Source organism: Ananas comosus, linkage group 5 (assembly GCF_001540865.1).
Source record: "Ananas comosus cultivar F153 linkage group 5, ASM154086v1, whole genome shotgun sequence".
In the NCBI taxonomy this organism is placed as follows: Eukaryota; Viridiplantae; Streptophyta; class Magnoliopsida; order Poales; family Bromeliaceae; genus Ananas; species Ananas comosus.
Window position 1 is genome coordinate 2902771 of NC_033625.1, and position 13933 is coordinate 2916703.

General features: G+C 32.5%; 1 protein-coding gene across 1 annotated transcript; it reads left to right on the forward strand.

Annotated features, from left to right (window-relative positions):
- LOC109710276 (indole-3-pyruvate monooxygenase YUCCA2-like) lies at positions 7741-13374 on the forward strand. The gene is made up of 4 exons (XM_020232785.1): positions 7741-8403; positions 12213-12461; positions 12824-12946; positions 13104-13374. The coding sequence occupies exons 1-4, from the start codon at positions 7741-7743 to the stop codon at positions 13278-13280; spliced, it is 1212 nt and encodes a 403-aa protein (XP_020088374.1). The 3' UTR covers positions 13281-13374.

Below are 13933 nucleotides of genomic sequence, written 5' to 3' on the forward strand. Positions count from 1 at the left end.
CTTTTTTCTTTTTCTTTTTAAGAAAAAGAAGGCTCGTAATTGGGTGTGAACACTTCATAAAGACGCACAGGTTTTCACTGTTTCATTTGATTCCCTTTCTTTCAAATATTCCTAAAACAAAGGATGTACTAAGTAGCAGTACTGGTAAATATTCCAAAGGCATGCAGCAAATAATTAAGAGAAATTTCAAATATCATCCCTGAAGTTTCACATTTTTTTTATTTTAATACTCTATAATTTAAAGTGTATCAATTTAGTATCATGTAGTTTTATTTTTATTTTTTTATGATCGATTCCACTAATTTTTTTTTATTAATCAGTGATAAAGTTAAAACTAAAAGATACTAAAGTGAATATTCGATAAACCTATATAAAGTATTTGAAGTTTTTTGTACATAATTTAACAAAATATTAACGGAGAAGCTGACGAAAATATAAAAATAAAGCTATGTGACACTAACTTGATATATTTTAAATCATATGGTACTAAAGTGAGAAAGTACGAAACCACAGGAGTGGTATCTGAAGTTTACCCGATAATTAATTATTATATATGCATGGTACCAGGTAGAGTTTAAATTTGATTCCAAAATCCCTTTTGGAATGACATTGGCCACCCAAGTGAGTTGTTCTTTGAAGATATTTTATGTCCTTTTGTATCTATTTTATACTGAGGGAGATCTTATGATCAAGCTTCAGTGCTTTGTTTTCGTTAATGCTGTACGTGGTAGTTAGGGACGAAGCCATGTGTAGACCCAAAGGGGCCATGCCTCTCTCAAATTTTCAATATTTACTTTATAGTTCTTTGATAGTTTATAAATTTTTTAATTAAATTTTAAAATATATGGGCCTATTTTATAAAAAAAATTTAGTGCTAGTATAGAACTCTCTCTCTCTTCTTATATATTTTATAGGTAAAAATATACTAAAAAACTCATAATTATAGTGCATTTTGAAATAAATCTTTTCAACTTCAAATATTTTATTTATGCATTCTTAACTTTCTAATTATTTTTTATGAGCTAATTTATTTAATTAAATAAACTAGTACGTTAAATTTAATACCTCTGGTAGATATTAGTCATTGGTTGTATTATTTTATTAATAAAAATTAAAAAAATTAAATTCTGACTAAATCATTATTAGATTTAGTAAAATTCTTATGTTATTTGAATGGAATAATGCAAATAAAATAATTAGAAGTTAAGCGAGTGTAAATTAAAGAAATAAATTTAATATTTTTTAACATTAATTATCTAATCACTAAATTTTTTTATTAAAAATTTAAGTAATTAAAATTTTATTTATCTACTAAAATTTTATTTGTGTATATTTTGGCCCCCCTCGTGATTGAATCTGGCTTCATTCCTGCGTGGGACTTTGGAGCATGATTTTACGTTTTACCACCATGCTATGAAGGAGTACAATATTCCAGCATGGTTGGAGCTGCTCATTGCAGGATGAGTTCTATTATTTGATAGGGCACTTAATGAGGTCAAAAACTCCAATATTGGGATCCTACATATGCATTAGAGTTCTCACTACGATTTTTATGTTTATTTTTTTTTGGTGAAGTTGAAACCTATAAATGGCAGTTCAAAGTTGCGAAATATTCGAAGGAAAAAAATTAAAGAAATGGCAAACACATATATTGTTGACCTTCGGTCCGGATCTCAGGAGTCTTTTCTATTATTTTCCCAATATATCTCTCCACTTTTGAGGATATTGTTGTAACACGATTGTGTGTCAAGTCCAGTAAATTTTACCTACAACTATTTTTCTTAATATATATATATATATATATATATATATAGAGAGAGAGAGAGAGAGAGAGAGTCCGGCTACTATACTATCGATTGTACCAAGCCCTTGGTACTATTGAATTTTCTACCGTTAGATCTACCTATTGATCACTTCCACCTGTTAGATTATACTAGTAAACCAACCACCCACTCAACCCTAGGGGACCACTATCATCCTAACCGCACATCCTTTCATCCAACGGCTAAAAACTCAATAGTACCAAGGGGTTGGTACTATTGGTAGTATAGTAGCATAATTCTATATATATATATATATATATATATATATAGTAAAAAAGTTTTTGTTAATGATAATATATATTTTTTTTATTACGTTCGAGTTACTTCCTAACCAGTCGTATCACACATGTTAGGTAATTAACAGTAACAATCATGGCATGTCCGCGTCTATCTCGCTTTACCTAAACATAATTACCCTGATCAAAAGCATTCAACACAATAAAATTGAGATATGCGTGAAACTTTTGCAAGGGGTTGATGTAACCCCAAAGAGGTGGGGAATGTGAACGTACGTAATTGGGGGGTCAAATTTAACCCCGGATTTAGAGACTTGTCACGCATCGTCACGTGTAACGTGATCCGCTCCCGTCCACACCCTCCCACCTCAAATCTCAGCCGCCAAATCAATGGCTATCCCCCCCTCAGTCAAATCATGGTCAAATCATTTTCCCTCTCTCTCTCTCTCTCTTTATAGCCCAATTAACCTACACCCTTGCTTTCACGTTGGCTCTATTTTTATCCTAACAACTGGCATCAACGTATCCGTATAACAAATCTTATATTTAAGGGCACTTTAAATAAAAATTGGCAATGTTCTAAAGCATCGGCAAAAATAAGCCTAATGTTTATAAAAACGTCGAGTAAAGAATCGTTTAAGTAAATATGTTGAAATAAATATATCGACATGCGTCGAGTATATTTATTAGTGATGCTTAATTATGATATCAACACATGCCAAATANGCACCATAGTTGGACTTTATATATATATATATATAAATATAAATAAAGAGGATAAAGTGGTCTTTCCATAAGTAAAGAATAGAACAGAACATTTTGTATACAAGCGAAAACAAAACAAAGAAAATGTAGGAACTAAAATGATTGTACATCTATTGAAACTGCTAGAAAATCTCGGGATTCATTTGCAAATAATCCAAGTTTCAATATCAGTACGTACTTGGATATATAGTGAAGGAACACACAGTGGAGAATGGTGCTTTTGATTCTGACCGAATGGTGGTTTAACATGATACGTACCTAACTGAACCATCCTATAGTTGGCTCTTAGCTATCTATTCATATTAAATCCTGAGGTAATGGATTAGCAAATATTTTAAACAGCATTATTCAAATGCTATATTTTCTTATTTCATGAAGACATCATCCCCTCAAAGTTCTATTTAAACATCACTTTTTGTAGAGGCTTAGATGTGCAAATAATTAATAACAATTGAAAAACGTATAAACTATAACATTGCATATGTAGAGGAAAATCTACGGTAGGTGTTTTACCAAATTTAAACATTAATGTTTATATTTTTATTATTAATAAGTTAATTACAATGGGTTTAAAAGCTACAAAAGTGCATATATATACATATATATATATATATATATATATATAAACATCTATTAAGAACGATGGGCCAAACTTAATGACCCCACATAAGCAGGTAAGCGCTAGCTTTTATCACAATATATATAAGGGTGTGTTTGGTTCGAGTTATTCTGACAGAATTACAGGTAATCATGTCAGGATTACTATGTTTGGTTCATCCGCTATATAATATAGTCGTTAATTTACGTAGCATTACAAATCGAGCAGAATTACACCGAAAATATTAACGAGATGAAGGTTGTGTATCTTACATTACTGAAAACTGGTAATACTACATAGTATGTAAAATGATAATTTTACCCTCCAACGCCCCCAAACCTAATTAACAGTATAGTTTTCATCTCTCAGTCACACGCCCTCCTCTCTCTCTCTCTCTCTCTCTCTCTCTCTCTCTCTCTCTCTCTGTCTCTCTGTCTCTCTCTCTCGCGCGCGCGCGCGCGGACGAACACCTATCATCTTCTTTTATTATATGATTTTTCATAAGTATAATGATCTTTTTTCTATTTATTCTTTTATGGGTTGAAATTAAATTTTTGCATCGTTAATTTTTTTTTTCATGTTTGGTCTTTTTATTTTATTACTTATTAATATAATTAATTTACTAGTGCAAATTATATTTTAGTAAAAAATAATATTCAAATGACCACAATAAGGACAATTTTGAAAAAAACTATATTTTTATGTCATGATTACTAAATTTTATAGACTGAACCAAACGTAGTAATGCTATAAATACTGCAATCCAGTATTATATTACTACATTAAACCAAACGTGCTAATACAGTATTAGTAGTAATCTCATGCCGAAATCGATCTAAAATATCTGGATATGTCGAGATACTCTCTAATATTATATAACTCGAACCAAACGCGCCATAAACGTATTGTAGCTAGGTTTAATAGAATAACTTTTGCATATAATAATTTAATTATTAATTAAAAATTAAAAGAAACCATGTATTGGCTATTTTTTATTGGGCTAAAATAGGTTCAACTTCATGCCCCGTGATAATAGGCCCGCGAGACTAATAAGTTGAGTTGGGTGAGCCTAATAAGTTGAGTGGAGCTGGGATTCACAAGAGACCTAACGACAGGATTCTAAGCGGTTGAGTCAGATTGAAGTCCACAAGCGCTATAGTTGAGCCTTTAAATGCGATGGATGCGCTCTTTCTATCAATACATATTTTTTGGAAAGTTGATTAGCGCTTACGATCCACACTAGAAGGGTAACACATTTAGCCTTTTGGTATTTGCACATTTTTTTGCGGAGGTGATCACAAAGCGCAAATAGTTCTAAAAATAATCTGCCATCTTAAAAGAGGGTTTTATTTTGTTAGAAGCTGTAGCATGCAATCATCGAAGTTCGGAGATTACATTGCTTTTCGCTCGCAAACAAAATTTACTCAAGAAAATATGGAATTAGGACATGTGTAATTCAACTTAATTAAGAAACTATTTGTTATCTATATCTCCTTTGAGAGAAAGGATGTGATCTTTATTACTCTCTTTACTATCTCATTTGATGATACGCCGTAGTTGAAGCTTATTATTGTGCAAGTGGATCTCATAGCACTGAAAAATTTATATAATGGAAACACTATAGCTTTCCACTTTAATAAAATTATTATAAGGTTATTTATTGACCTAAGCAAATTCCATAAACTTAGTTGTGAGAATTATTGCTTAGTAGCCCCACAAAGAATCCACTTCTCATAATTAACTAATAATCAGAGGAAGCACTACATCAATCTCAATGGCATTAAAACTAATTAGAAGTACCAATAAAGCATACATCCGTACATACCAACATTTGCGAAGCGTGGATGGGTGGGAAATGTTGATTGTGTGCTGTGCGGCTCGAAAGAGGAATCAGTGGATCATCTATTCACTAGGTGTGTCTTTACTAAGTTCATTATCATGATGGGTGCGGACGGCGTACAGGCTAGAGACCTGAGAAACGATGCTATTCTAGTCTGAGCCTCTTGGATGGTCAGGAAATGATGGCATAAGACGAGAAACAGTCTATCTGAATTAGTAGGATGTTGGTGGTCCATTTGGAAGGCTAGAAATGACTTAATCTTTGGAAGTATTCAACCGAACCCTATGCTTGTAACATACAAGTTTAAGCAACTGTTGAAGGAGTGGGACTATCTTATTCCAGCAAGGCAGACCCCTTAATCCTCTTATCCCTATTCTTGTAACATACCGAACCCTTTTTCTTTTCTTTTTTCCTCCCAAGGCCCTAGCTGCCTCACTCCTGTAGCCTAGTTCATACTCCTTATGAATGAAGCGGGTAACATACTACTTTCTCTCAAAAAAAAAAAAACATCTAACTGAGTGGTTTTCTCTCAATCAATATATATATTCGAGGAGTATAGTACTGAAATGTCCCTCAAAATATTGTAGCTATATTTTGTTAGCAGATTAACAAAAACGATGTAAAAGTATTTTTGTTTTTTCTTAGAGGATATATATAAGATATTTGATTTTTAACACATAAACTCCAATGAGCCAAATTTACCCTTGCATTAGGGAACCTAGGGCATTTTCACTATTTGGGTTATGCTAGCTATTGCAAAGGGGACTAGTTCGTTTGTTTTTTTGCTTTTTTGGTTTTTTTTTTCACCCTAGCTAGAATATCATTTCCCTGATAAAAAATATATAGCAAAAACAGATGAAAAGAGTTCACTTTTCAATTGTTAGTCGAGAGCATAGATATAATACTAAGTTGTTAATTAGCTCAATTAGCACATAGATTGACACCGATCTTCGCTATTCGAAATGAATCGTCGAATTCCTAGAAGACAACCTCTTCAAAATTAACCTAAAGACGAGGGAAAAAGAAAAGAAAAAAGAAAACTGATTTTCTAGTGAGTGCCCTACGGGCACCCATTAAAGAGCTTTTTAATTTGATAACAAAATATAGGCCATGCATGTGGATTAATTACAAGAGTTGGTCGAAACAATATTCTATCGAATAGTTGAATCAAAAAATAAATGATCGTGCATATATGTTAGCATTAAGTCATCAAGTCAAATTTGATAAGTTAGTTTTTAGGAGGGAGTTTTGATAATTCCTTGGAAAGGCTTGCTCACATTGAAAAGGAAGAGCTCACTAATGAAAAGAATATATTAATTACACTGGACCCAAATCACCTTCAAAGTTTCAAAATATAGATTAAGCAAGCTCTCTCTATACGTTGTTGCAAAATGGGACCTCCAAAAGTAAGGACATTTCACTTTTAGATGGAGGAAAATAATTAGTTGGAAGTTTAATTTGAAACATACACCAATAATTCCACTAATGTTCATCTTTTATTGTTTATGTAACAACGAAATTAATTGGTTGAATATTTTATGCAAGCAAATTGTAGCTTTCCCTCTTAACTTAAAATTTAGGTATCATTCATGTCTAGTTTTCCACTGTTTTCCTCTGTCTATACCGGCCCTTTCATCATTTCTTGCTCTTGTTATAAAATACGGTGAATTTAAATATGTAAGTTAAGCGAGTACGTACCTAATTTTAAGGGCGTTTAAAAGATTTTGAAGCATACAGGATATAGTTATGTACGGAGAATCAACGCTTAAAAACGAATTCATGGAGAAATAATTTATTTCATTCACTATTTTACTAATGACTTATAAATTACTCAAATCTAATGTGCAGTACATACAAATATCCAAGAATTATACATATATAAAAAGTTTAAGGACTTAAATTCAGCATATGAATGTGTCGACTGAAATGATAAAGTTCATAGACTAAGTACAATCTACATTCGAAGCTTAGGAGCAATAATTGTATAATATAGGGTTTCGATGCTTAAAATAGGACTAAAATTTTTATTTTATTTAAAAGGAAGGTTTGATTTTTCTAGTAGGAAAAGTCAGAAATGATTACAGTGAAAAGTTTGCAGGGCTAAGCAACAATTTAGGGATAGTAGAGGGATTACCCATATTTTTTTAACCCATGATATATGTATCATATACTCATCCGAACCCTAAAACACACACTCGTTCCATTTCCCTCTCTCCGTTCCCTTCTCCACCGGAGATCATAAATCGACCCCAAACTTCTAAACTCTCTCTCCCCGGAAACTTCGGGGAACCTTTAATTCGTTCTCTCTCTCATACTAACCCACGTACTTCTTTTGGATAAGATCCAAAGAACCAAAAAAAAAAAAAAAAAACCACCCCAAATACCCTCAGATCTCGTTTATAACTACCATAACCGAATCCTTCTTTGGAGCTCACCACATACTAACACACATACACTAGTGTATACCACTCTTCGCTCATGGACTGTAACGATGATCAGGAGTCCAACGGCGAGAGCCTTCGCGATCACCGCTGTTGCGTTGTCGCCGATGGGGCGATCATCGTGGGGGCCGGGCCGTCGGGGCTCGCGGTGGCAGCCTGCCTCAAAGCGAAGGGCGTGCCGTGCCTCGTCCTCGAGCGCGCCCGTTGCGTCGCGTCGCTCTGGCAGCTGAAAACCTACGACCGCCTCCGCCTCCACCTGCCGAGGAAGTTCTGCGAGCTCCCGTTCATGCCGTTCCCCCGCGGGCTCCCGACGTACCCGACGAAGAAGCAGTTCGTGTCCTACCTCGAAGCGTACGCGGAAGCTTTCGGCATCCGCCCGGAGTTCGACGCGACGGTGGGGAGCGCAGAGTACGACCGCGGGGTGTGGCGGGTGATTGCGGAGGGGAGTGAGGGGGAGAGGAAGGAGTACGTGAGCCGGTGGCTGGTCGTGGCCACCGGAGAGAATGCTGAGGCGGTGGCGCCGCGGATAGAGGGGATGGGGGAGTTTAAGGGGTCCGTGGTGCACACCAGCATGTATAAAAGTGGGGATGTGTACCGTGGGAAGAGGATCCTCGTTGTCGGATGCGGTAATTCGGGTATGGAAGTGTGTTTGGATCTCTTCGACCACAATGCTCGCCCCTCCATCGTAGTGAGAGACACGGTGAGTTGTGTTTTTCGGTGTTGTTGCATGTTGTTGTTGTTGTTGTTGTTGTTGTTGTTGTTGTTGTTTTTTTTTTTTTTTTTAAGTTATCTATAAGACAAATTAATGATCTCAAAATATATATTGAGATTTCATATAAATATATATGATGAAGTTTTTCGTTAGGGCATATTTGGTTAGCCGAAAATGAAGCATCGAAGCGACATTTTTGAAAAGCGACGTCTCATCGGTTGTTTGATTTGTAAAAATAAATACGAAAGTCATTTACAAAAGTGATTGATAAAATGAATTATAACTAAATTTTACTTTTTTGACTTTGGCTCAAAAAATTAGAAAGTCACCGAAAGTAGATAGCTTAGCTAATAGACTATATTTCGTCTTAAATTTACTTTTTGAATTTTATTTTAAATTTGAATTTCACTTTAAATTTGAAAAAAAAATCATGATCATGTTCTGAATTTTATTTAACAAAAAATTTTTAAATTCAAATTTATGACTTTATATTTAAATTTGAATTCTAAAATTTAAATTTAATTTAAAATTTAAATTTTAATCATATTATTTTTAGCTACGAATCTCAATTTGAACTTTGAATTCAAATTGTTCTAACTATAAACTCAAATTATTGGCTGAAATTTAAAATTGAAAAATATATTTCTAAGTTGAAATTCAAGTTCAAATTCAAATTTACTATTTATATTTAATTTTAATAATGAGTTTCAATTTGAACCTTGAATTCAAAATATGAATTCAAATTTTCAGTTCAAATTGTAATTTAAACTCAAATTTAAATTTAAAAATTAATTTAAATTGTGAATTTATATTTGAATTTAGAATTTTTAGATCAAAAACTAAATTAAAATATGATTCAAATTAAAAATTCAAAGTACGAATTCAAATTTAAATAAATATTCTAATTTCTATGTTGAACTTTTATTTTAAATTTCAATTTCAGCTATGAGTTATAACTTAAACTTTGAATTCAAATTACAAATTTAATTTATGCCTTAAATTTTACTTATAAATTCAACTCAGTTTAAGTTTAAATTAAGTTTTAAAAATATAATTTTGAATTCTAAATTTAAATTTATATTTAAATTCTTAATTTAAATTGCGAGTATAAGTTATCTGTTTATATTTGCATCTCTTTAAACATAATTAAAGAATCAAAATTATAAAACTATAGTTTTTATATTTCACCTTATAATTAATCAAACAATTGAACTGTATAAAAGTGACTGTTCTCACTTCTGCTAATTTTGGGCAACTAACCATGCTCCTATATAAAGTTGACTTTACTGTTAGTATGTAAATTTATAAAGTTTGATTACTATTTAATTAATGGTCGGATTTATATTAGCCGAATTCAATAAATATAATTTGTGGATAATAAAATTGATTTCCTTAATAATAATATATATTATATATTATCTCACAAATAAATGCATGTGCCTGAAATCAAAGTAACCCTCTTCCGTGTAACAGGAGTTTTGAACTTAGTTTTTCTTTTTCTTTTTTCTTGATAGTGCGTAATATTATGGCCATAAGCAATTACACAACAAAATAATTACAAAGACAAATTTACTAGATCCTCTTCCCTCCCATCATTAATTTGATTTAATTATTAGATTTTTTTTTCTTTCTTTTTCGATCAAAGATGGATTCGGTGCTAGGTGTACACGTCACTAATTAAGTCCTACGGATATTCTCTCTGATTTCTCGGGTTTCATCCGCACTCGGGGAGTATATATACGACCTTGCCTTTCCCAGAATCCCAGTGATCTCACAATTAATATTTTATGATATTTTATCACATCACTCTTTTTTCCTACAAATAGGTTCTTTATCTTTCGCTTTAAAATTAAGCTACGCAATATCTCGTGATATATATTTCTCAACGCATGAATTAGGTGCATTCGGTTCCGGTTATCCTGCTGACAGATAATACTGTTAAAATTATTGCATTTGGTTCATATGATATATAATTTGTTCGGTATTACAGTATTATAAAAAGTGTAAGATTATACCAAAAATATTACGTGAGAGAAGTGTGTATCTTGGATTACTTAAGACGGCCAATCTTGCATATTATTATATAAAATTACAAGTTTATCCTTCCAACTCTCAAAACCCTTTCAATATATTATTTTTAAAATTTTAATNTTAATTTTAAATTTTAAATTTTGATTTTTAATTTTAATTTCAAATTTTAAATTTCAAATTTAAATTTTAAATTTTAAATTTTAAATTTTAAATTTTAAAAATCAAAATTCTATTTTAAATACTAAATTGTAAATTTATATTTATATTTAAATTTTAAATTTTTAAATTTCATATTTAAATTTTAAATTAAAATATTAAAATTTATTTTTTTGTTCAAATTTAAATTTTTTAAAATTTAAATTACTTAAAATACAATTTAGTAAACAAATATTATTTGTAAATAATAAAAAAAAAGTTTGCCAAATATGTCTAAGGGCAATTTTAGAATAGATTATATTTTGTTGTCAAAATTACTGAATTTTATAGACTGAACCAAATATATGAATACTATAAACACTGTAATTTAAAATTACATTACTGCATTAAATCAAATGCGCTAATGCAACATTAGTAGTAATCTTATTTAGAAATCTAAAATACCTCAATATATCGAAATATTTTATAATATTACATAGTTCGAACCAAACGCATTCGCACTGTGCAAGATTATTAGGAATAAAAATATGTCCGAGAATCTTATTTTTATTCATTCTATTACTAAGAACGTGGCATTCCGCTGTTTGTTTGTATGGTCATATTATTTAGCTATGTTATTTAAGATTACGGAAAGTATACAATTAATTTATTTGTTTCGTTAATTAATTTTAGATAATACTATCAAAATTTTCAATATCTTTTTTGAAAAAAATAAAAGTGATCATAGGTTAAAGAGAGAGGGCATAATTAAAAAAAAAAAAAGAGAAATAGATTCGAGGTTAGGAGTGAGAGAGTTGAGATTTTAGAAAAAGAGAAGGGGCGGGAGCTTAGTTTAGAAAGAGAAAAAGAGTTGAAGTTTAGAAAGAAAAAGATAAGTTTAAAGAGAGATATGAAATTAGAATGTAAAGAAAAACTATACCAACTAACCGGCAGGTGGGGAGAAAGAAGGAGATTATAAATATTATGATTACCCTAATCCATTAATATAAAAATACCTATTCTCTCTAAAAAAAATGACATTAGTATTTTGAGATGAATCTCATTCCCAAGTAAATTCAATATTACCAATTAAATTACTTAGTGCGTTTAGCTAAATATTGTCATATTTTTTTTATTCCTATTAGATTACTACAAATAAAAAAAAAAAAACAGTGACCGAACCATCCTGCAATATATTGTGGTGCTATATATATATAGAGAGAGAGAGAGAGAGCGAGTAGGACTACTGTATTATTAGGAGCACAGCAGTCCTTGTATTCCTAACTTTCTAATCATCCATCAAATTTGATGAATGGTTAGAATGAGAGAGGGAGGAGATATTGGGGAAAAAGTTAAGGTTTCAATTTCTCTTATTCTTGAATTTCACTTTAATATTTCCTCCCTCTCTTATTCTAACCATCCATCAAATTTGATGGGTGATTAGAAAATTAGGAGCGCAAAGACTGCTGTGCTCCAAATAGCACAGTAGCCTTACTCTCTCTCTCTCTCTATATATATATGCTTTAATTTAAATTCCAATGCATCTCTTCCATTCCATCTCATAGTTGTACTAGTTACAATTTTTTTTATGTTATTTTTAGTTATATATAATAATCTTGCATTATTGATAGGTGCATGTCCTACCCCGGGAGATGCTTGGGATCTCCACTTTCGGGCTGTCGATGTGGTTGCTCAAGTGGTTCCCCATTCGGGCGGTGGACCGCCTCCTCCTCCTACTCGCTCGACTCGCGCTCGGCGACACCGCACGGCTCGGCCTCAACCGACCCTGGCTCGGCCCGTTGGAGCTCAAGTCCCTCACTGGGAAGACCCCGGTCCTCGATATCGGGACCCTTGCCAAGATCAGATCCGGCCACATTAAGGTTTGCACCAACATATATAATTGATCGAACTTTTCAACGATTGATTTATTTTTCTATCGAATCTTCTCTTCAGATGATTCAACGCATTCGATTCATATATTCCTACAAGCATAGAAAAATAGGATCTTACTGTGGTTTCTGCCGCCATTATCGGACAAAAAGTTATACTCGGGACGCATTCCGCGAATCATTGTCATGTCAAAATTAGGACAATTATCACGTGCAAGGAATCCATTTGCAACTGGACGAAACATGTCTTAAGTTGCTATATATAATGCTAAACTCCAAATTATTGATATTAACGAAACTATTTTGGTGCATGCGACAATTCTATTGATGCAGTATTAACTCGTGTGTTAAAGGTGTTCCCTGCAATAAGACGGTTTACGAAGAATGGAGCTGAGTTTGTCGACGGAAGGTTGGAGGATTTTGACGCAGTCGTTCTCGCCACAGGCTACAAGAGCAATGTGCCTGCTTGGTTAAAGGTACAGCATAGAATTATCGCGATAATTATTTGATTTAGGGGTGTGCGATTTTTGGTCCGAGTATAATCATTGAATCAAGCTGAGTCATATTATTCGATTTGGTTAGTTAGTTATTTTCATTAATAATTCGATCGTTAATTTTCCAACGGTTTGGCAGGAGCAAGGGTTGTTCTCAGAGAATGATGGGCTACCGAAGAGACCCTTTCCCAACGGTTGGAAAGGAGAAAACGGACTCTATGCGGTCGGGTTCACTAAACGCGGCTTGTTGGGTGCGTCGATTGATGCTACAAGGATTGCTAACGATATCGAAAGAATTTGGAAAACTCAACATTAAACATGCATGGTGCTCTCTTGGTCCTCGACGTGACAAATTTTGGACTTAGTTAATTAGATGTAGAGTGTTCTATATAGTTTTGGTAGGAATTTACGATTTGACTCATGTTTGTTATGATTTTGTCAATATTTGGTAATCAATGTACTTATTAACATAGATGCGGAAGGGAAGCGAAGCTTTTTCTATTCAGCCGTGACCTTTTTAACTATGTTGGCTTGATAATTAATGTATAAAAATAAAAATATTATATTATAAAGATAACAAAAATATAAGGCTAGAAAATTGCTCAAGAAGATTTGGGAGTTACCATAAAGCATGATTATACTCCGGTGATAATTTCCACGGTCATTTTAAAAGTATCAGAAAATAGTATGGCCTAGATACTCAGCTTTTTACATGCGATCCAAAAGGCTCTTATGGGATAGTTCGGCCTCGTGTTATGGTTTTAAATCACCGCGTGTATAGAACAAAGATGTTTGGCCTTTTGTGGCTGCAGTGCTTAATAACTAATAACACCAAAGCAGTTGTAAAGTAAAAACAGTAAGCCATTTGGTTAGATGTAATTATAAATACAGTATAATTAAAAATGCATGCAGTTAGAAATATAGCAGTTATAATTACATGAATCCTGTTTGATTGAATGTAGTAGAAAG